Here is a 24,147-nt window from a genome sequence, read left to right as displayed (position 1 = left end):
ATGCACATTCTGCTGAGCGCCTTGTTTGTCTTACACTGTAGAACCTTGAAGTCTCTGCTGAAGCATCACTAATCTGCGAGTTAGGTGCCCGCCTGTCTCAACCAAGTTTTCTCCATCGAGCAATCAATTGTGATAAATGTACAGCTGCTATGGGTTCCTCTAAAGAAAAACCCTATTCCCAAGCTTTAGAGCACACTGACCTTATGCGCTAGGAGCAATACAGATAAGTTGTACAGCAAATGTTACCTTGCACCAGGGAACACGATATGCCCCCACGCACTGTGTTGCCCTGCTCCCAGACAGTAATTTGTCAATAGGAGGACGAGGGAAAGAATGCATACTCGTTGCTTTAGTAACACTACCTACGTGGAAAGGTCATGAACCCGAGAGACCCTATTGAATGAGGGGGCTGGAAAAGAGGATCATATTCTATTCCTGTATTTCTGTATTGTATATATGCAAGAGACTTTGTTCAGGCTCTCTCCCGCCACAGTGTCTCTACGCATGCATTGTGGGGCGCTGAGACCCCAGCCCGGGTTGTCAAATGCATATTTGAACCTCGTGACTGGCTATTTCCATTTCTTTTTAGTAAGCCTCATTTTGTGGTCTTTCAGTGCAAGGGGTAAGTGCAGACAACAGGTGTCAAGTGCTGGTAGTGGGACTGAAGGGATACAGAAAACAGTCCCCAAGTGCCGTGGTTGCCAGGAAGACAGTTCAGGTGTGCAATTGGCGGGCAGGGGAACTGGGCCCGAGATCAGAAGGTGGCCAGGTAACCAGTGAAGTTTCAGTATCAGCCAGGAAGATCAGCAGGGGAGAGGAGGAGAGAAAGCAGAAACAAAGAGAAAGGTTTTGAGGTGCTTCCGGAACCGGAGATGGTTTCCTCAAGTTTCAGGGAGGCAGAGAGGCTGTTGCAGAGGGAGGCCCCAGCCGAAGAGAGATCTACCACCAACTCGTTGCTTGGAGAAGCGACTGACCCTGAGGGAGTTGGAGGCCGATGAGCGAAGAGGTCGAGAAGGAAGATATTTAGGAAGAGCGAGTTTAAGGTATTGAGGCCTCAGGCCCCAGAAGGCCTTGTGGACAATGCAGAGGGTTTGAACTTGTTCCTCGCAGCCACTAGGAGACAGTGCAGATATTTCAGTCCTGGAGATATACGACCCCTGCGCTTAGGGGCAAGGACAAGTCTTGCAGTCCTGTTCTGGATGTGTTGATTCAAGTGGGGAGATGTCAACCAAAATGGCGAAGAGGCATCAGGGAAACATCCCATCCACCTAAAGAAATTTTGACATTTTGTGTTTTCAGGAACTTGAGACTTTTGTTCGAACTTTGGAGAAACTTTTGATGAATCTTTATAGACTGCCAAGAACGGTTTCTTTGAGGGGAACTGTTATTAACTGATAATTATTGGATGCAGAACCAGGAGGGATTCCTGGGATGCCAGAGAGAGATTGTGGTGAAAAACCCAGAGAGTAGGGAACTCAACCTATTTCTTTTACATCTTTTCTAAGTGGTAGGACCAGCTTAGTAAATAAGTTTGGGACTGAGGACTATTTTACTTTGGACTGTCGACTAGTACCTTAGTTTTGTTTTGTTAGGAAGGGAATTCCCTTTTAGCAATAGGGTCAGTGAGGCGTTTTATATTTTATTTCAATACAACTACATTCAAACCACCTCCTTCTAGGTTGCCACAGCAAGCAACATTAATTGATAGGCCACAGGGAAACATGGATGACAATTTCTTTAGGATTTAAAATATATTTTCTTCTCAACCACATGCAGCATCAGATAACCAACAACAAGCAGTAAGCAGTTTCAAGAAATGCTGTAAAAAATAAATCGATTTTGCTATATGAGGGCCACATGTTTATGTTCTCTGTGGACATTTCTTCATCCCTATGCCATGTAAATATTTATAGTCATATGAAGAACTTAAAATAGTTATGATTGTTCATGACCACTAAAAAGCACTAATATCTACAAAATGCTTTTATTTACATCACAACATAATCAGTCCTCTCTACTTGTTATGTTGTGACCAATATTACAATTGATTCAAAACATTTTAAAATGAAAGTGGCATTCTGAGTCAACTACTGTTTTCAGTGTCATTTGACAAATGTTCAGCAAGGTCGCTTAGTTGTGCATTATTCAAGGCTACAATTAGGTTTTCAGGTGTGGCCTGGAGCCCCTCGCGATCCATCCAGCTGACCAGCAGTAGTTTAGCCCTCATTTCTACATCCTCACTGTCGCACTCAATGTCTCGAACATCTGCTTCTTTCATCTCCAAGTGAGGGGCCAGAGTTTTCCAATCTTCGCCAAGCTTATTAGCAAAAGATTCTATTATTTCCCCCGTCACTGGTTTCTGTGTTGCCAGATCAGGACCTGAAAAGAGAAAAAGCAATTCTACTTTCACGAGAAGCCAACATAAAGACTGGTCATTTTATTATGCCAATGAATCGATAATGTGTTAGTCACAGTTACAGTGTAAAAATTCATGGACATCATGGCACAACTGCAAAGGTGTAGCTGGGTTTGTTCTGCACAGCCAAACTACATTTTAGTGAGATTCACAAAGCACGTTTTTATCAATAGAAGGCATTGCAAATGATCAGTGCAATGATCTTAAAATGATGAATGAGACAGATTGGTCAACTGTATTTAACTTCTCAAACATGTCTGTATTGCCAAGACATGCAACAAAGGTGACACTTGTGCCAGGAAATGCAGGAATTCTCACACACATGCCATACTATATACTATGAAATGGCTAGTGAACAAAAACATACTTAAGTATGCTGTTTCATGAAAAGAAACAGTCCACGATGAGTAATGGTAAATCGAGACAAGAACAGATTATCGTGGGATTAAGGGACTTGTGGATGGTTTATGCCAGAGGTGTTCAAGCGCCTGTTGGTTTATATGGTTTTCTCTTTTCTCTTGTCCAATGTAGAAAATATTGGGGACATCATTGATCATAGTGTGAATACGTACTCAGTTTACAGCTTGTGTCAAGGTGGGCCTTACTACATTACAAAGCTCAGCAGGATACCCAACATTCAGTCAACTCAAAACCTTGAAGCATTTGTTATGACAGGTTCACAATACAGCAAAATCCTACAGGAAGAGCGATTGCCTGAAGAGGAGCTGGCACACAATATGGATTACAGGACAGACTGACCTGCGCAGCCAAAAAATTCACAATATCCAAAACATGTGTTTGTTGGTCTTTAACCTTAAGTTTAAAATCTACTTACATATGACTTAAGTTTGTAATTCTATCTAGGCTTTTTATTGATATGAATACATTAAAACTGACTTATCTTTGCTAAGGTTTGTTCTGATTATGTATCTTATTTAAATAGCTCCAGGCAAAGACTATCGCCAGGGGGCTGTGGTGCGGTCCAGTCCGGCGTCATCCACGTGTGCTACCATACCTACATTCCACCTAATTTTTCACGCTCAACAGAGTCCAAAAGCACAATTGAACTGCCATGTAAAAGCATGCCAGTCTCCAGTAGCAGGACTGTGCTTTTCACCACTTTTTTGTACTGAGAGAGCAGAAGAAGGTTCTTCACAAAGGTGAAGAACAGGATTCTTTCAAGCACCGCTGAACGGGACGACCACCTATTACTTTGCATTCAAAGGATGTCAGTTTATTCGTATGCCTCGTTTGCTACCAGACTAAACAGTAATGCGTAGGGCCCCTGCATGTTGATTTTTTCAAAGCACAAAACCTCACCCAGAAGGTTGGCATAAACATCTGCAATGTTCGGCTCTGGGGACATGTACAGCCCACTGACAGATGAAAACTCATTGCAAGAAAAATCATGACCTGAGTATACACAGAGGGCAAGGTCCCAGAACACACCCAGTGGTGCAAGGGGAAACACAGGAAAAGGGAACTGAGGTATGGGGGGCATGTGCATCTCTGATATACCAAGTATCTGAGATATTGTCCATCCACCACCAGTGGTGCCCATGATGCTATGACTAAGCCAGACCAGACTAAAGCCAGTAGACCAATCCTGTGTTGCTGTTTAACATTTTCCTGCTCTCATCTGTACCTGGAGCCATTTGAAAAGATGAGAAATTTGTGAGAGGAAGGTATCCATTAGGACTCAAACATGATGAATGACAACTGTTTTTTTACATTGGTTATGCTGGCAAACTTTGGTTGTGCATTTAATACAGTATTTGAATGAACAGTGGAACTCCGCAAGTTCATAAACATTGAAGCCTATTTTTCCAACTGATTTGTAATAAAGATCATCCCTTTAGGCAGTAGCATCACCAAGACACTTCCTGCAGGTTATAAACCAGTGCAAAAAAAGTCTCCTTTTTGTTTTATTCTTGCGTAGAAATCCCTGGGTGGTGATTTAGGGAATGCGGGTGGAAAAAAGGGCATCAAATACTTGGGCGTCTCTATTACAAGGGACCTGGCATCTCTATTCCAAGAATTGCTGGAACTAGTGACGTTAGATCTTACGCTGTGGGACCCATTAACCTGTTCATGGTACGGCCACATGACATCAGTTAAGATGAACATCTTGCAGTGTTTTCTGTACCTCTTCACTGCCCTCCCGACTATCATCCCAGATAGCTTTTTCAGTGAGTTTAACAGTGCGATAAACAGATTCATATGGCAGAATAAAAAAATCAAGGTTGAAAAGAACGAGGCTCACTCTTCCTGATGGACAAGGGTGGATTTGGTCTCCCAGAGTTCCATTTGTACTATCAAGCCGCCCAGTTCTGTGTTCTACTCGAACACTTGAGGGATGACCCGAGAACATATTGTACCTACCTAGAGGAAATTTTGCTCACCTGGGGAGGTTAGAGATTTTCTCTGGGGCCCGTATAACGACATCCCCAAGCGGCTTAGGGATCACTCTACTTCGGGAGTTCTCTGGAAATAGAAAAAGAACAGGGCTACTGGTCCTCTTACTTCCCCACTGGCCTTACCCTATAATATGAAATGATTTATGATATGGCATTTATAATGCGCCTATACACAAGTGTTTCAAGTAGGTCATCAGTTTGGGGTCTTCCACTTGACTTAAGGCGCCAAGGGTTTCCATCACGCCCAACAGTGGCCAGATGGAGGTCTTGAGAGGGAAGATCAACTGAATAAGGATGGTCTTTTCCTGGATTATGAGACATTGAGGGCGGTTCTGGGCAATGAGTCACCCTCCATTTTTGACTATCTCCGCCTCAGAGGTATATTCACGGACGAAAAGTGGAATGAAAATCTGTCGAGAGGCCAGACTCCATTTGAAAGCGCTCTTAACTCTTCCACATCTAGAAATTGAATCCTCTTCAGACTCTATAAATTACTGATTAGCGGACATGTGGGGCAGGCAAACATGTACAAGTTATTGGGTGGAGCTAGCAGGGTTGCGGGGAGAGGAATCTCAGAGGAGTATGCAAACATTTTCAAGGTTACCTTTCATGGGAATCCGTTTACCTCCACCATGGAGCATCATTTTAAGATTGTGCAGGGCTGGCACGGGGACCCCCTGAAGATATCTAGAATGTTTCAAGGGGTCTCCCCACAATGTCCTAAAGGGTGTGGCCAGATGGGCTCTCCGATATGTGGTGGCATTGTCCGATATTATGTACTTTCTGGGCTGATCTTGGATGAAGGAAAAAATGGGGGAACAATTGCAGTTAAGAGTCTCTCCACGTGCTGCTGTGCATCTCCCCAAAGATCGGGAGGAATATAGTTTCCCCAGAATGTGGGAGGTGATGTTTACAGCAGGGAGATTGGGGATTGCCCAAAATTTGAAGTGTGGTAGGGTTCCTACGAAAAAAGAATGGGGGCAAAAAAAGTCAAAGGACACCTTGGTGATCGAAAAGCTGCCGGCAGTGGTGAATGATCACATGGGTTCCTTCCAGGAGGAATGGGGTCCCTCGGTAGCAAGGTGGGAGGGTGAAGCAAGTGCACCCCCTTTAGATGGAACGTAGAGTACCTGGGCAAAGGGTAGGACACAACGATCTGCGTGGTATTAAAACGTTACCCCTCTTAGGGGCAACATTCACAAAAGGTTGGGTTTCCCCGAAGGATGGTGGCACACCCCAATAACTCAACTAGACATGGGCCCTGGCAAGCAGGGAGCCAAACTACAAACCTAACAAGAGGTTTCCCATGACAATCCTAAAGCCCCTTAGCCTTTAGATTATGTTCAAGAAGTAAACAAACATTTGTTTTTTGGGTCGGGGGAAGGGCCAAGCATAATTAAACACTGGCGTTGATGTTAAAGTGTTTGTATAAGTAAATAAATGCAAAGTTAAAATCAAAATAATTAATATCCCCTGGTAACGTTCTTCCCCGATGGATGTTTCTCCCTTGGATTCCTCATTTTAGATACATTTTCACATGCTTTGCAGCTCCCGGGAACTCTCAAGGAGATCGAGCCGTCGTCTTCATGACCGGATGTGACGTGACGATGCCGGTACAAATAGTGTGTTCAGCGCCCCGCAACCTCAGTTGCCTTTTTTCCCTTTGCACAACCGTGTTAGGTATTACAGATAAAAAGTAGTAACCTAAGTATTAAAGTGGAGTCATCGTATCATTTTATTAGAGAGCTCCTTATCAGAGGGTTAAGTTGGGAAGGCGATGAGGACATTTTGTGAGGAACATCCATCAGAAAGAACATAACCAGGGGCAAGTCATTTGTTCTAATGGATTGTGTTCTCCGATGGATTCCTCATCTTATATAGACTCCCATAGCAGTAAGAAGTTATAGAGGGAACGAGCGAACTCCATGGTGATTATGCCACCACTTGCTGGAGGACAGCCCTGCCAAAGCAAGACTCCTTTGAGGATGCTGTGTCCAAGCATTAGTGTTTTGCAAATGTGTGTATAGAGGAACACGTTGCGGCCTGACCGATATCCTTTACAGGTTCCCCTCTTTGAAGAGCCAAGGTAGCTGCCATACCCCGAATGAAGTGTGCCCTGAAGCTTTAAGAAATCTGCCTACCCGCTCTGGTGTAGCATTCAGAAACACAAAGCACTATCCATCTTGGAATGGTTGGCTTTGTTATTCCTTTTCCCATTTTCGGGCCGATATAACCAATGAACAGTTGGTCTTGCAATCTGAATTGCCTTGTCCTGGCGATGTAAAAACTCAGAGCGCTCTTGGGATCGAGTCTATGCAGCCTTTCTTCCTCCTTAGATGGATGAAGAGGTGGGTAGTAGGCTGGCAAACAAATTGTCTGCAACAAGTGGAATTCCGAAAGAACCTTGGAAGGAATGAAGGGCCTGCTCCAAGAGTCAACTTGTCCTTGGAAAAAATATATAAAAGGCGGCTTACAGGACAGGGCCTGCAATCGGCTCACTCTTCGAGCGGAGGGAATAGCAACCAAAAAAGCTGTTTTCCATGAAAGAGGTCTCAGAGGACACAAATGCAATGGCTCAAATGGAGAGGCCATAATGCATGTTAACACCAGGTTCAGGTCCCATGACGTCAACACTAAGGGGATCAGGGGGAAGTTGTTAGGCCTTTCAAAAATTGGACCACCAAGGGTATTGTGAAACATGACCCTTGTTCTGGCGTGCACTTAAAAAGGATAGCACTGCTAAATAACCCTTGATGGTGGCAACCTGAAGGCCCTGCTTTGACAGATGAAGCAGAAAAGACAAAACCTTTGAGATGTCTCAGAAAAAGGGTCCCCATCCGGTGTTCGGTCTTTTCCAACGACAGCTGTATAGAGCATTAGTTGCTGGCCTTTGGGCCGAAAGAAACACATCCATCACGTCTTCCGGAAGGTCCCAATCCCTGTATCTTGGCCTTTCAGAAAACAGGCATGCAGGTTAAGCGTGTGTGTATGCTCAGATGAAGAACCAGCCCCACCACCCCTGAGAGAGAATGTCTGGATCCGGGGAAGACTATGCGCAGGACAAATGCCCATATCCAGAAGGACTGGGTACCATGTACTCCTGGCCCAGTCCGGGGAAATCAGGATCATGGTTTCTCCGTAATTTTGCAACCTCCTAATCACTTGAGGAATGACTGGAATCGATGGTAACGCATACGTGGAAGTTCCAGTTCACCACCAATGCGTCCCCCAGTGCTCTTCTCTGGGGAAATTCCCCAGAGGAGAAAAGTTTGCACTTTCTTTTCACACTGGATATCAAGAGATCCACCTGGCACAGCTCCCACTCGTGGGAGACCGACCCATCCCTGCTCAGAGCGCCTCCCATCGTATTCTCCTTCCTGGCAAGGCGAATTGTAGATAGTGAGATCTTGTTCTGTAACGCCCAGCACCAGAGCTGCATTGCTTCTCTTCACAGAGGGAGTGATGCTACACCTTTGATGTTGTGCATGGCTACTGTGTTGTCAGTCCTGATCAGGACAGTCTTTCCCTGTATGGAGGACAAAAAGGCTGTCAGTCTGACAGCCCTCCGCACCAACAGGTTCAACAGGTTTATTTGAAGTTTTGTCTCCGCCAGGGACGACAACTCGCTCCCAGGCAGCTCGTTCAACTGAACTAACACCCTTTCAGAGACGTGTCTCTATTGCTACGGTCGCCTCTGGACACGGTTGGCAAAACTGTTCTCCCGCCATCCCAGGATATCCTTTGCGTCTTTGCTCGAGACTTGAATCATGTCAGTCACACTGCCAGTATCGCCTACACCTTGGTGACATTCCTCATGTGGAGGTAAGCCCAAAAGGCAAAAATCAAAACTGGTAGTGAGTGCTGCCTATGACTAACCTGAGCCGATTTCTGTGCTGGATGGATCGGTACATAGAAGTAAGCATCCTGTAGGTTGAGTGGCACCAACCAATCCTGAATGTCTGGGGCCAGGAGGATTTGCGAGAGTGTAACCATCTTGAACTTGTCTTTCCTGAGGAACTTGTTGAAGCACCTCAGGTCCAAGATGGGTCTCAGATTTCCGTCTTTTTTTGGGACCAAAAACATAATGGGAGTACCACCCCCTGTTCCTCTCCTGTACCGGTAACAACTCTATGGCACCCTTCTCCAGATGAGAGGGAATCTCTTGCAGGAGCAGTGGGTCTGGAACAGAAGGTGGTCTGGCCAACAGGGCGCGATCTGAGAAATCACCTGAAACATCCAAATGTCTGAAAGAGTAGCGCTCTATTGTTGCAAATGATGCGACAGATGTCCCCTTATTGGTGTAGCATGGCATAAGTCTGCAAAGAGGTGCTCTGAGTGGGAGTATGCCCAGATGAGGGTTCCGTGCTTGCTGGGCTTAGAGACCCAAGTTACTCCTTACCGATGAGGCTCTAAGAGGCCAAAACATGTTTGGGGATGCTTGTGGTCTCATGCAGAATGGATGCTACCAAGCAGTTCGGGCTGGCCTGCCCCTTTTCAGGTGGGACCAAGCCTAATTTGCATGTGGTCTTTCCCTTTTTGTAATGGCTTGTGTAAGGAACTCATGGTGGCAACAGTAAAGACGGACACAAGTGATCGCAGTTAAAGGGTGTTTATTAAACTGTATAAATGGGTGAGAAAAATGCCTAATCTAAACCTAAATATATGATGGGAGTAAGCTCGACCATCAAATAATAAGGGAGTCCTAGTGGCGTCCTGTCAAATAAAAAGGGCCTATACAAAAAACCTAGTGCAATACTTACAGCTAAGTTACAAAATAGTGTGGGATAATGTTCAACAGAAAAGAAAGAAGTGCTCTCAAAATGATAAGTCAGGATGGAATGGCTGGGGTCTCCCATCGCCAAGTTTTTAGCACGGGACAAGGCGGGACTCCTGAGCACAGCACACTCCTGGGCCTCGGCAGTACAAGGTAACAGTTTCCAAAATTTCAGAGGACCCGATGTGTTACAATCAACAAAAACAAAGGTTCCTTCAATAAATCTTCATGGGGCTATTACTCTTCGCCTTAGGATCCCCCTCGGCCGGGCTCCGATCCCTCATACAACATGGACCTCCCTAGGTCAGGTTCACTACGGCCTTTCAATAACAAACATTCAAGAGTCTCAGTATCTTTTTAAACAACCATTCACTGTGGTGGACAACCCTCCTCCGGGTTCACTCTTGTCGAAACAATGTTCACGGGTGTATTACTGTTCACCAGAATTCGCAGGCATCCCTCAGCCAGGTTCACATTTGCCAAATAAACAGTTCACTTTGCTTTCTCCCAATGTGGGATTCACTTTCCTTTGCTCTGCTTCTTGTCAATGTGTCAGACTTTTGATTGTACAAGGGGTTTGACTCGACCCTTGTATGACCCCTCTGACTCCTCACGCCAGCCTTTCTAGGGCCTCCTGGTACTTGTAGTTTCAACTAAGGGGACCAGCCAGAGTCCTTCAAATTAGCACCCACGTGGCGCCTAACCACTCTGCAGCTAGTCCTTCACTTCTTTCAAGCTTTCACACACAAGTTCTTTGTTCAAATGTTCATACAATGTTACAGTTCGCAACCTTGGGCTCAACACAGTCCTCTCTCCGCCGACTCACCAGCTGTGCTGAATCCGTTGGCTTTTCTTGCCTCTGGAGTAAAGGACGGTACCACGGTAGCAAGTGCGTCTTCCCGCCTTGGTTATCAGTGCGGGAAGGCTCCGGGCACCGTTGACATCTGATACACCACACGCCAGCTGGACTACCTGGTCTTATGAGTTCTCTTTCGGAGGCTTTGCAGGTCTGAGTAGAAAAGGGCAAGGGCAATTCTCTACTCCTCGTCATTTTAGGTCTTGCCGCCTTTCTCCTCTGTTTGAACTGCCGGACCGGAATAGCTGCTTCCTCGTGCGTTCAGCCTTGCTCATAGTGTACTCTTGTGCTGCGCCTTTTAAACCTGTGGGGAAGGGAAAGGGCCATCAGGTGTGCGTAGCTATTGTCAACTGCCTGACCCTTGTATTGGGACATGTCGGGTAAACGGCTCTGGTGTTAGTTCGTTGTCTTTCTATAGTCACCCCGAGTGGTATGGGTATACCCAGACGTGGGTCTCGTGCCTGCTGGGCTCAAAGACCCAAGCTACTCCTCACTGATGAGGCCGAAACATGTTTGGGGATGCTTGTGGTCTCGTGCAGAATGGATGTGACCAAGCTGTTCAGGCTGGACTGCACTTTTTGGAGTGAGACCAAGCTTGATTTGCATATGGTGTTTCCCCTTTTGTAATGGCTTGGCAGGCGAAGAACGATGGTCTGGAGGGTTGCCCAGAGCCATGCCAGTGGTTAAGATTAATTCTAAACCTTCCAGCCATCAACCCTTTTGTTTTACCTCAGCCACCACAGACATGGGGTGTGTGTATATTTGGCAAGTGCACAAAACGCTTTTACAGCTGTCCGAGATTAAATTTGTTTTGGCCAGAGTGTCGTAGCATTTGTCATCCCTGTCAGGAGGTAGGAAGAGGTAGGCGCTTGCCTTGTTTCCAACAGTAGCTGCCTGTACTACCAGACTGTCATGGGATGATACCTGGGTAGGAACTCTGGGTCGGAAGAGCCTGGTCTGTACTTCTTTGCAAAATCCTTGTGAACTGCTGGCCCCGAGCAGGAATAGCATAGCTCCATGAGGGGATTTGTGATGGCATTATGCAAGGAAAGGACAAGTTCAACGGTTGTGCCCTTGTCCAGAACGTCTGTTAAGTCACATTCTGTTATATTTATTTATTTTTATTTGTGTGCATTTGATTAAACCTTATCCCAAATCATTATAAAACATAATAAAACAGTAGAAAACATTTTAAAACATGATAAAATCCATATTCTAAATAAAAATATGTGGGCATCTATATGATGACATGTTAAAACTAGGATTGGGAGCGATATAGAGCATCTTCCCTTTGGGCCCTTGGCGTGAAGCCAGAGCATAGATATGTATAGTTGTTATGCGGATACAAGGGAATCCTCATACCAATACTCAGCTCTCAACATCATACAACAGTTATTGCATTTAATGCAGATTTCTATTATTAGCTTGATGTTCTATATGTTAGTTTGGCTACTATAACAATTTACATAGGGACAAATGGTGCTGCTTGAAGGGTTAGCCGAAATAAATACTTAATTGTAGCAATATTCAGTGATATTTTACTTGCACTGAAAATCTTATGCCACATTTGTTTTGCGTCTAATAAGTGAAATACTCTCAGGTGCTTGTAGAAGCATTCTTTTCTCCAGGCAACCAACTTGGGGCACTGTGTTAACAAGTACTCTAGAGTCTCCTCTTCAGATTGTAATTTACAAAACCTACATGAAGTATCCTGAACTGTAAGGCTACTTTTCTGCGCTAGTAGCGATTTGGTTGGCCACAAGTTAAAATGTAGTTTCATAATATGAGATCTATATTTCTGATCTGGGAATTTACAAATGTATGTTGGCATTTGATGCAAAGATTTTAATACGAAATTGCCAGATTTAAATGCTTTAAATTTGTTACATTTGTCCCATAACAGTATCCATTCATAATTTCTCTTTTTTTGTGTTGCTAACTCAGGTTGTTCTTTGAGAAGTGATCAATTTCAGCTAATTCCATTATGTTCTTAAATCTCTGCAAAGATGGAGCAATCAATGTATAATGTTTATTTATTAGTGCTTTAGCAAGAACTGTAAGTAGTGTTGGTTTGTCCAGATTTGCTAATAAGCATTTTCTGCATAAAGTTCATATGTGCCAATCTACCATTGTATGGAAATTAGTCCCAATTCGAACCTAATTATTTAAATCGGAAAGCTTTTAGGCAGACATAGAAAAGATTTCCAACATACGGCTTCAATCATATTCCAGTCAGGGTGATATTATTGAGATTTTGTTTTTGCACCATATGTAATTGTGGGCACAACTTTTTGTTTATAAAATGATATTATGGGAATGCATGAATATTTGGCGTATCTGTTTTGTACAAGTTTGGCCTGCGAAGTTAACATTTCCATTTTAGATCTTATTTCATTTTTGTAAGCCAAATCTGTCATATTAATCTTAATAGTTACACCTATATATTTGTATTCTTGTACGAAGTCAAGCGGTTTAGCAATAGTCCATTTGTATTGCGTTTTCTTAGATTTACAGCTCAATATTATTAAGGTGTTGGATTTTTTTGTGTTAATCACAAGTAGATTTTTAGTTGCATATAATTGAAGGGCAGAAAGCTTTCTTTGGAGTCCTATTGGGGTTAAGTCTGCTATGACTAAATCATTGATGTTTAATAACCAGTGTATGGGCTGACCTCCTATTTTAGGTGGGAAGCATCTTATTACATCCAGGGTCGAGTTGATGTCTTTTATGTAAAAATTAAAAAGGGTGACATCCAAGATACACCATTGTTTCAGGCCTCTATGCGTCATTATTGGGTTAGATAATAGACCCTGTTGGTTCAACTGTATTTGAATCGATGTTCCAGAATAAAGTTATTTAAGTTTAGGAAATATCTCGGGCAATCAGCATCTTCCATTTTTTTGCCATAGACGCTCTCTTGGTCTAACATCGAACGCTTGACTAAAGTCTATGAATGCTAAATAACAGGCTGGTTACTTACTATGGCTTGATATTTGATGGTATTTAGAATAAGTGGGTTTTCAGTGGTTCCAAGCCCAGCTACAAACCCGGCTTGATATTCATCAACTTGGGTTGTGTTTTTTAACCACTTTAGCAGGTCTCCAAGTATGAGCCTTGCAAATATTTTGCCTATGTCCAAAAGTGCGAGAGGACGATAATTCAGAGGATCGAGTCGATTTCCTTTTTAAATATAGGTATAATTATCGATCTCTTCCAAGAGTCGGGTATTGTTCCAGTTTTAACAATTTTGATAAATATCATGTGCATGATATTCGCCCACCAGTTAGGATTAGCTTTTAAGATGCAATTTTTAGGACATCTGGCCCAGGGGCTCGGCATGTACTTAATTTACCAATTAATAATTTAATATCTAATTGGTCAAATATGAGCTGTCCATTTGGATCTTTACCATATTCTGAGGTCAGCGGTTGATTATCTGGCTTAGCAAATATTTCTGAGAAGCGAGTTACCCATCTCGCCTCAGTTATTACATTGAGGGGGAGTTATGTTAAATTAGTAATTGGCAACTTTAATAATTTCCAAACTTCACCACTAGATTAAGTAGCAATAGCTTTCAACATGTACTCAGCATCTCTTTGGTGTTTTAGGCATTTATGTTGTTTGATGCGATTTTTGTACTTTGTGCGTATCTCTCTGATCAGTTCTTGTTTTCTAGGGTCACTACTGGCTATTTGTTTCACTTATTTGTGTATATTTGCTCTCAAGGTTTGGATGGTATAAAAAGGATGGGTTTAAAAAAAAAAACAATTTTATTGGTTTTTACAACAAACAATCAACATTCAACAGAACCAGCGGTACTTATCATAATACTTCAGCATCTTGTAGATATCATTAAGTATCTGCCGTCTACCCCTTACCCTCCCCTCAACTCGAGCCTACTCCGCTTCACAATCTGCTTCTTCTTCCAGGGGGGCCTCCCCTTCCGTATTCTCTACAGATTCCTGGTTGCTTAAGCAGTTCTGGGCGGGCCCATACAACGTAGCAACTAAGTGTTTCCAGGCCGTCAGGGTGTCTGCTTCTTCCTCCCCACCCCTACTACCCGCTTCTTGCCGTACTGCCTTTTCGGCTTCGGTCAATTTCTGAAGGTCACTCCACCGGATATCCACCCTCGGTCTATTGCACGCCTTCCACCCCATGGCAATTCTGCGCTTGGCAAGTATATATGCCAAGTCCGTGAGCTTTCTCACATGTTTCAATTGGCGCGGTCTAGGGAACCCCCCCTATCATGCATGCCCACACTGATCCCACATTTATCTTGATCCCTTTCTCGTTTAGTCGCTGAGCTACTTTCTCCCAGAACTTCTCAATTTCTGAACATGCCCAAAACATGTGCATCATCCCTGCGTTTTCTTCCCCGCAGCTCCAAGACATTGATGTGTAGTGACCTCTCCTCCGGGAGCCAAAGGCCTCTTGCGTGGAGATCTCCGGTGTGCGCTCCCCATCCTCCCAGGGAGGCGTCCATCGTCACCGTTTCCTGATGTGCCAGGGTCTGGAAGTCCATACCCGCCGCTAGATGCGCACGGGTGCTGTGATGCTGGAAATGCATTGGAGGGACAGGGCCTCCCTATCCTTGTCTTTTACTGCTTTTTATTGTGTGTTCGGTCGTGTTTTCCATGCAGGAGTTCATGTGGGACTCCTGGCGGTGCAGCCCTCTTTTGGTTTGGTGAACAGACCCATAGGATACCCCTATGGCTCCCATGGGTAGGGGTTCAACCCTGTGCCCCAAGTGTATGTTTTTGGGCACCTGTCTGTGACCCACAGAGCAGGGTACGGGCTGGTGGTAGCTCTGTGCTGAAATGACTGGTGTCCTGAGCGTCCTCCATTTTGGGATACCCAGGCCCTGTCATTGGAATCGGTAGATTCCTGATGGAGACAAGAGGGCCCCCGTGGCCTCTTGCCGTCCATCACCTGTTACCTTGATCTTCCCGAAGTCCCGGGCAGCCCTGCCTTTGTCCCTTCCCCCTGACGGGCCGTTGGGTGCAAGTTCCATGTATGGTAGTGTGGAGAAGTGCCGACCAGACTGTCTGGAGCCTTCTCAATGACCGTATGTTGTGGGTACACCTGTGGGTGGGACCTGGGTGAATGGAGTGTGCGACGAAAATGCATTCTATGCTGTGGGTGTCTAGTATCTGGTGTTTGGCGGAATGACTGAGACAGCCCTGCCCGAAGCCGGTATGAATGCAGTATGGAGTGTTGAATGGCTCGGTACTTGTCCCAATACACAACTTTTTGTGAGTGTCTGGAGAGAAGTGAATGGCCTGAATGCAGTGTGTGCTTGATTGGCTGCCTGCCTGAATGCCCTTATTCGTGATTGGATTCTTGAGTGTGACCCAGTGGAATGAATGGGAAATCAACAGTATATCTGGGGACCTCTCACTGCTAGGAATCGTGTTCAGAAGCTGAAGTCCACTACGACGAGTAACTGAAGCTGGACCTTGAAGCCCTGCTGGACGAGAAGAATTGCTGTTGCTCTCCTTCACAATCTGAAAGCTGTTGTGCCTCCAAGGACTGACCCAGAGAGGACCTGGTAAGGCGCCCTCTTCCCGAGCTACGAGGGACCATCGTGCGCCAGCCGATCTTTGCTGAAGCTCCCTGGTAGACAAACCTTCGACAGGCTGCCGAACCGATACGGGGACTGCTGTGGAACTCCAAGGAGAAGCGCCCGGACTGTTGTCCGCTGCTGTCGCCGACCGGAGCCACAGTGCTCCCGTTTGCCTAAGAACTTCATTTGAATCCAAGGACGCTCTCGTCCGCATAGTCGCCGCTGTATCCTGCTGGAGAAGGCCTGACCGTCCGTCGATGTACCGAGGAGCATCCACCGGTGGGTTTCCCGCCACCCAAAGACCACAGAGACACCGACGACTCGACGCCCTTGCTGGGCCACAGTTCTTCAAACTCTTTGCGGTCCAGAACTATCGACACCGAGGTACCCCACACACCTCTTCCTTGCAGGACGTTTACGCTTCCCCCGTCAATGAGCACTGCTAGGAACGACACGGCCACTTCGCCGTCGTAGCTTGACCTGTTCTCCGTCGGACGTTCGACGACCCGCGACTCCTACCTGAAAGGGAGCACACTCAAGAAGGGTTGTCGATTCCCCGACGAGGAACGCCACAATGCCAGGTACTTTGGGGTTGCAGAACTATTGGGAAGTCTAGTGAGAATAATATATGGACTGGGCTTGTATCTTCTACAGGTTGCCCAGGTGATCAGTATTCTGTCAATTGTTCAACCACCTTGCTTTCCTTCCTCTCTCTACTGCTGGTTTCCTCTTTATTTGATCTGTGTGTCATTCTGACCGTATGCACTTTACTGAGATCTGAGAACATTAGTGGTACCACTTTAGAACTGTATATATTTACCATTGTGGATTTTCGGAGTACAAAGTGAGTTATCGTGATAGTGTACATCACCTCGAATATTAATTATATAAAGACTGTGTTTTAACCGATACAGTGTGGACATTCCTTTGTGGGTGCTTGGGCACTACACTGTACTTAAGAAACAGCCTGCATCACCTCCTGAGAAGCTAGGCCTCGATTGCTCAACCACAATACCAATAATAGAGAATCTTGGCAGGGGTCCTCTGTGCCTCTCCTATACCATATAGAGAGCGGAAGTACAGACCCCCCCTCTGGTCTTTACAGGTGCGCCATCACCGGATCGCTTGGCGGAAAGTCTCGTTGAGTGAGATCCTGTCTTCGAAGCTGCCCGCGACTTGCATCCAACGGGCATCGAGGAACTCCTGCAGTGGTCGCATCCGCAACCTGCATAGGTGCACGAGGGAGATGCACGAGGACATCATGCCGAGTAGGGACTTGATTGACCTCACCCTGGCTACGTCCATGGTCAACGGCTGTTGTAGTTTGCCCAGGATGGCTTTCCTCCTTTCCTCCGACGGCGAAGCCAATTGCGCCACTATGTCGAGTCTGGCTCCCAGGAACAGGGCGTCTTGCGACGGTAACAGGTGGGATTTCGCGAAGTTGATCGAGAATCCCAGATCCGTGAGCAGTTGGACGGTCTTCGCCGTGTGATCAACGGCGAGTTCCCTTTACTTTGCTCGGATGAGCCAATCGTCCAGGTAGCGGTAGACGCGGATCCCCTGCAGGCGCAGCCGCGCCGCCACTGGTGCCAGGCACTTGGTGAAGACCCTGGGTGCTGACTTCAATCCGAAGGGAAGGGCCTTGAACTGACAGTGTCGCCCTTCGACCACGAATCGTAGGAATTTTCTATTTCCTTAGAGAATGGGGATGTGGATGTAGGCATTCTCCAAGTCCAGCGACGATAGGAAGTCGCCTTCCTCCAGCTGTCCCAGCACGTGCTGGAGGGTGACCATCCGGAATTTCTGGGACTTGATGTATTTGTTTAGATGACAAAGGTCCAGGATGGGTCGCCAACTGCCGGTCTTTTTTCGGATGAGGAAGTACCGCGAGAACCCTCCGGAGCCCCTGAGCCTCTTCTGGATGAGTTCTATCATGTCCTTTTTTAGCATTGCTTGTACCTCAAAAAGTAGCTGTGGGACGTGGTTTTCCTTCCTGGCCACAGGTGGTAGAGTGGGACATTTTCTTTGGAATTCCAGGGTGTACCCATAGGCCAGCGCGTCCAGCACCCAACGGTCGGTGGCGATGGACTCTCACACGCTGACGAATTTCGCCAGCTGGCCTCCCACCGGGGTGCTTCGGTGGGGGCCCGATGCCGCGGCTGGTTCAATCCTGCTTCGCTGAGGCCTTGGCGCCTTGGCCTCCTTGACGACGACGTCCTCCGGCCTTGCTTCGGCCTCTGTAGGCCTCCTGTGACGATGAACAGGCCGCTTGGCGGTACAACGAGGATCGGCCACCCAATCCTTTGGAGGCACCTTGGGACTTGCCTCCGGAGGTCCGAAAGGGCAGCCGTCGTTGATGGAGAGATCCCAAGGCCCAGGCTGTCTCGGTGTCCGCCTTGATGGCCTGCAGCGACTCGTCCACTGCCTTGCCGAACAGGTTGTTCCTGTCGATGGGCATGTCCAGCACCCTGGTCTGCACGTCCTGACGGAAATCGGTGGCCTTGAGCCAACCGCGCCGGCGAAGGCAAACGCTGTTGCCCATCTGTAGGAAGCCAGTGTCTGCGATGTCCATGGCCACCATGATGACGTGGTCCGAAGCCACCTCACCTTCCTGTAGGATTTCAAGGGCTTCCGCCCTCTTGTCTGGGAGGAAGCCCAGGAGGGGATTGATCTTGAACCACAGCTCCCTGTCGTAGCGCGCCACGATCGCGAGGGCGTTGGCCGCATTGATGGTCAACTCCGCGGACGAGATGACTTGTCGCCTCATGGCATCCAGTTTCTTCCCCTCGCTGTCCGGTGGGGAAGTGGAAATTGATCCCCGTCGCCCCAGCCGATTTCTTCTTGGCCGCTGCGGAGACCACCGAATCCGGGGACGGCTGAGCTCTGAGGCACATTGGGGCGGAATCTCGGCCCAGTACTTCTCATACCGGTCCCTCTCCACAGGAGCCGTGGATGGGTTCTTGAGTAGCGACAGTCCTCCGTCCCAGATGTCGTCTAATAACGGTACTAAGAGGACGGTCTTCCTCTTAGCCTCTCGTCGCTGGTAGAGGAAACCCTCCTTCTGTTCTTCGGGACAAAGCTGGAAGAGATCCGAAGCCCTGTGATCATGGCGTGGAAGGAGCCAATTTCGTCGGGAGGGGAGGCCCGGGCAGGAGGTGATGGGAGATCTGTCCTGTCTTCACCACCGTCGTCGTCTCCGTTCCTGTCTCATCCCTCAGTGGAGGGGAAGGAGGTGAAGGCTGGAAAGGAGGGGTAGGATGGATTTGCCTCCGCTTGTTCGGTGGGCTTGCCGATGGTCCAGGTGCCACTGGATCGTCCGCTAGGATTAAGGGCAACCTTGTCCTTATCTCCGTACACAGGGCCTGGATAGCCATCAAGATTGCTCCCGAGTTGTCCTGTGGCATAGGCATCGGTTGCGACGGGAGCGACGGCTGGGGAGTAGGGTCCTCTGTCTCCTCCACGGTCTGCGGCTCCTCGTCGGCTCCACCTTCGCTTTCTACGTCTGCCTCGTAGCGATCCCTCCCGTAGGACCAGACTTCCTCGAACTTCTTGTCCAGGATCTTTGTGACGCCAGCCAGCTCATCTTCAGAGGTGGTATCTGTTTCCGTTATGGCTACCGTGCCCCCCCTTTCTCCACCCAGAGTTTCACAGGGGTCTTATCGATAGGCTGAAAAGAGGATTCCCTCCGGGGTGGGAGGGAAACTCTAGGCCCGGAAGTCGTCTCCACTGGGGTAGCCTCCACAGGCTTCACCAGGGCCGCCACGACTCCTTCGATCGAGGCCTTAGCTGGGTGAATCGGGGCCTTCGCGACTTTGGGCGCACCTGAGGCCTTCACCTTGTGGGGAGGGTCGCTGCCTCGCTCCCCCTCAGCCGCCGTCGGGATCGACCGGGGCTTCTCCGACTTCCTCTTCACCGAACCAGAGCGTTGGCTCGTGGTTGATGGCATCAGTGACATCGCGCCCTGCCTGGCAGCCAAGGAGCCCGAACCATCGGCGCTCCCAGTGCCCGCGGACTCGCAGTGCTTTCCCTTTTGTTGAGTCCCCATCGCCAGAGTGCCCTCAAAGGTCTTAGGAGACCGCTCAGACTTCTTCTCACCTGCTGCTGGCCTTTTCCCTTCCAGCCAGTTGGTGAGTTGGGTAAGACGATCCCTCAATGTCCGCTTGGACATGTTCTTACAAAACGCACAGTCCTTCTCCACGTGCAATTTGTCATTGTGAAGGCAGTAGAGGCACCAAGAGTGCTCATCTTCCTTGAAGACATTCTGTAATCTGCATCCGAGGTAGCTCATAAACAGCTTGGATCCAGGAGTCGTGTTTCCTTTGTCCTGGGCTACCTCAACGCGGGGTAGGCCTCAAAGATCTTCCAGAATCCTCCAAAAAGCCAAAACTTGACGAAAATTCACCCTTGAGGGGCGTAGAAAATTCCGAAACGGGTCCCCCTTGATCGGAAGTATAATCGGTGTAGCTTGAGGCTTGATTGACCGAAAAAAATAAAAGTAAAATCTTCGAAAAATCGCAAAACGCAGTAAAAGCTCGAGAGCTATAGCACGAGGACTCCCAACACTTGAAGGTGTGGTAAAAATCTGAGTATGGCTGCCAGAGGAGGGGCTTAGGTAAAGGGCAGGCATTTGCTGCGGACAGTATGACCCAGAGACCAGTGATTGGTTACTAGTAGAAAGACAGTTCAGAAACTAAACTGAAACTGATTTTTTCTTTACCGAGGATTCCCAGCCTGACGACGGGGGAATATTCATGAGCATGTGAATCCATGCCAGACCCCCATGCTGGAGAAAAGGTACAAACAAAACTAATATCACATATAAACAACGCAACTGGAAAGGAGAACAGTGTGTAAAAAACACACCACGACAGAAAGCTGATCAGACTTTCAGTCCAAGTTCACAAGATCTTACAAAACCAATGAATGCAGTCAAACTTAAGAAAGCATTCTCCCTTCAAACAAACATGGCCTAATACATACCGGTTAGCTGTAAAAATGTCACTAATGCATATAAGCAGATCATATGAATACGGCCATGCCCTTTCAACCATATCAAATTAAAGGCATTAAAATAATCAGGGCTGTAATAATTGCATGTAATACTCTTCATGGCACTAGCGCACAAAATATGTGGTGTCACTACTCATATACACCCACATCTGCATAACAGAGTATATATATATATATATATATATATATATATATATATATATATATATATATATATATATATATATATATATATATATATATATATATATATATATATATATATATATATATATATATATATATAGTCTGCATAACAGATATATATATATATATATATATATATATGACTTTGTAGAGGAGGCCCCAAATAAAGCCTGCACTCCAAGCGCCCATTTTGAAGTACCAGGAACGTGCCCACCAAAATATGTGACATATGATGAGCAAATAAACCAGCAGAGAGACAAAGTAGGGCTCTTCCCAGTGCCAATCAGGAGGAAAACACCTGCTGAAATAAAGATACCTATGCAACCATGGACAGTAAGGTATCCATTGAGAAAATCCTATCAGCACAAATAAGACTAAATGAAGATAGCCTAAGTACCGTCCCGGAAGAAACCAAAAAGGCCTTGATGGAAGACGAATGGTGACGTCAAGAAGGCCCAGATGGACTCGCAAGTAGGAGCTATGACGACTCAAGGATGACACAAGACAAAATGACATGAATAAAGATATCATAAACCTAAAAATGATAGGAAGCTATCAAAACGAAAGAGTTAAGCTGTAAGCATGATGAAGCTATTCAACCAGTTAACACCTGTACATATGCTTGAAACCGCAAGAAAGCTAAGAAAATAGTGTGGCTTGCTGTGCTAAGTAGAAGAATAGAGCAGCATGCGCCATTATACAAGATCTAACTCAAAACCAAGCACAATTATATAAGTGCGAGTCCACTTTACACAAAAGCAGAATCAACTCAGGTTACTAGAGGCCAAACAGGACAAGATTCGTATTCCAGCTAAAACGAGGAGAGACGGCTGAATCGAAACTCAGCAGAGGCAACGTGCACAGGAAAGAGCCAAGGTCAGACCAATAGAAGTATCGAACAGTAGCCTTGCGGAATTGAAACTTAAGAACAGAAGACCCTATCTTTGGAAGGTTGAGATAAGGAGGCGTAGGCAGGTGGCAAGCCGAATAAGAACTAAATGCACAAATTGAGGGAAACTAAGCAGATTCACCGTGTGAGCAGCACGTGACCATCCGAGCAAGAAGTAGTACAGGTTCACACCTACACTTGGCAGCCGCCCAGACAGAGATATCATAACTTTTCTTGACAAGAAGACACAGTTTTGAGGCCAACCACAGCCAACTAATTGACACATAGCCAGTAAAGTAATGATTGATTGAGAGAAGGGCGGGTGAAACGTGGGGCACCCTGCACCTGGCTGACCATTCTGCGTGCTGTTAAGTAAAGTGGAGATTTATGCATGGGTTGATGCCAACCCAATCACAGTGGACCAAATAATCTAGGGTCCTATAGATAGTAGAACCTATAGGACTTCATACTTTTAGTGACGTTCGCAGTAGTCATTTTGAAGGAAGGGCTCAGTCGCCCACCTGACAGTGTTTTACCCAATCCCCTCACTCTGTTACCATATACAGATATAGTACCTATAGTAAAGTTACCTTTTCCAATCAATAGAATTGGATGTTAACTTTTGAGTGTTACACGTCAATTATGACGAGTTTGGAGTATATATGTCACTGTTTGAATGTAGTTTGGGGAGTTGAAGTGAGACAGGCTATCGCTTCACTGCTGATTTCCATGTCTCCCTGTGTTTTGTACTTGTCATTAAACTGACTCCCTTTTGCCAAACCATTGAGTTGTCCTTATTGATTGGTGTTAGAGTAATTAATCTGCACCCCCATCCATCTCAAGGTGCAGCCATCTCATCTTAAAGTACTCTGGATCAAACCCCGACTCTATGGGCCGGCTGGGGGTCTCCCCAGTACAACTTGACTACTGACGATGCACTGTCTGGTAAAATTAAACGACAAGAACTGACAATGCAGTAACTATAATATTAGTATGTAATATTTGGTTACTGAATATATAGTTACTGCATTAGATTGGACATTAACTGAAAACATTTATGGTGCTCCTTCATTCTTAACAATGCATCGTTGTCTTGGAGCAAACAGCTAGCGCGTCTCTTTGAAACCCGCTCCTACGGCAACATTGCAGCCTTATTCTAAAAGAAACTTGAAAAGTTTTATCTTTCTGCAGAAACACTAATTTAATCCTCTCCGACGCGGCTGAACACTACCATTGAAAGATCCTACATCGGGAAACCCATATTACCAAACAGACTTCCGCATACATCTCCACGCGAAAATCACGTACAATATGGCTTGCACGGGATGAAACGACACGGAAGATACTTCTCTTCCTCAAACGTCATCACGTCTGGAAAACATTACATAGGTCCTTTCCTCGAAAGTATCTGTCACTTGCATCGGAAAATCATTACGGTTTCTTCACTGGATAAGAACATTCACTCGCGACTCGCCAACATCCACCAAGTTCACCAACACCCCCGGATCAGCTGTGACATCATCATACTTCATCAATCCATGGCGATACAGACCAGTCGTATGGATTATGTATTACACTGCTTCATGCGCTGCATCACTTGCAGTGGGGAAATTGCCAGGCTCACAACGGCAACGCACAGTAAAGTACAGTTCCATGTGTAACAAAATACTATATGACACTTTGCCCTGTAACTCAGCAGCCGCAATAAGCAACGTGGTGTGGCCCTTAATTTAAACGTTGCCGCAACGCCCCAACCAAATGCACAGTACCTTAGTAGACAATTCGGGATACTACTCAGCAGACAATTGCGTGCCGGCTGTCTGCCATCATATAGTAGCAAAACTTATACATTGCGCAGATAGTTTATTTGTAACATCACACATTTGCAGCTGGTACACAGGGCTTTATCACTGCTTGACTCATCATGGTCTACTGCCATCAGCATCTTCATCATATCTTTATTACTGCTGGGCTCATCATGGATCGCAGCCATCAGAATCAGCAGATCTTTTCAGTTTTTATATATTTTATTTAGG

The 24,147-nt window shown here is 46.3% G+C and overlaps 1 protein-coding gene across 2 annotated transcripts in view; it reads right to left on the bottom strand.

The window, feature by feature from the left end:
* Nucleotides 1–1,968: 1,968 nt before the first annotated feature.
* Nucleotides 1,969–24,147, bottom strand: part of THOC1 (THO complex subunit 1) — a 1,301,120-nt gene continuing 1,278,941 nt past the window's right edge. For both annotated transcript variants that reach the window (XM_069620878.1, XM_069620877.1), the window contains exon 21: nucleotides 1,969–2,379. In XM_069620878.1, the coding sequence (XP_069476979.1) occupies nucleotides 2,084–2,379 (296 nt within the window). In that variant the 3' untranslated portion in view covers nucleotides 1,969–2,083. The remainder of the gene's footprint in view (nucleotides 2,380–24,147) is intronic.

The sequence above is a fragment of the Ambystoma mexicanum genome, chromosome 5q, assembly GCF_040938575.1.
Source record: "Ambystoma mexicanum isolate Mex_15411 chromosome 5q, UKY_AmexF1_1, whole genome shotgun sequence".
NCBI classification, from domain to species: domain Eukaryota; kingdom Metazoa; phylum Chordata; class Amphibia; order Caudata; family Ambystomatidae; genus Ambystoma; species Ambystoma mexicanum.
This window is presented reverse-complemented; position numbering and strand designations above follow the sequence as displayed.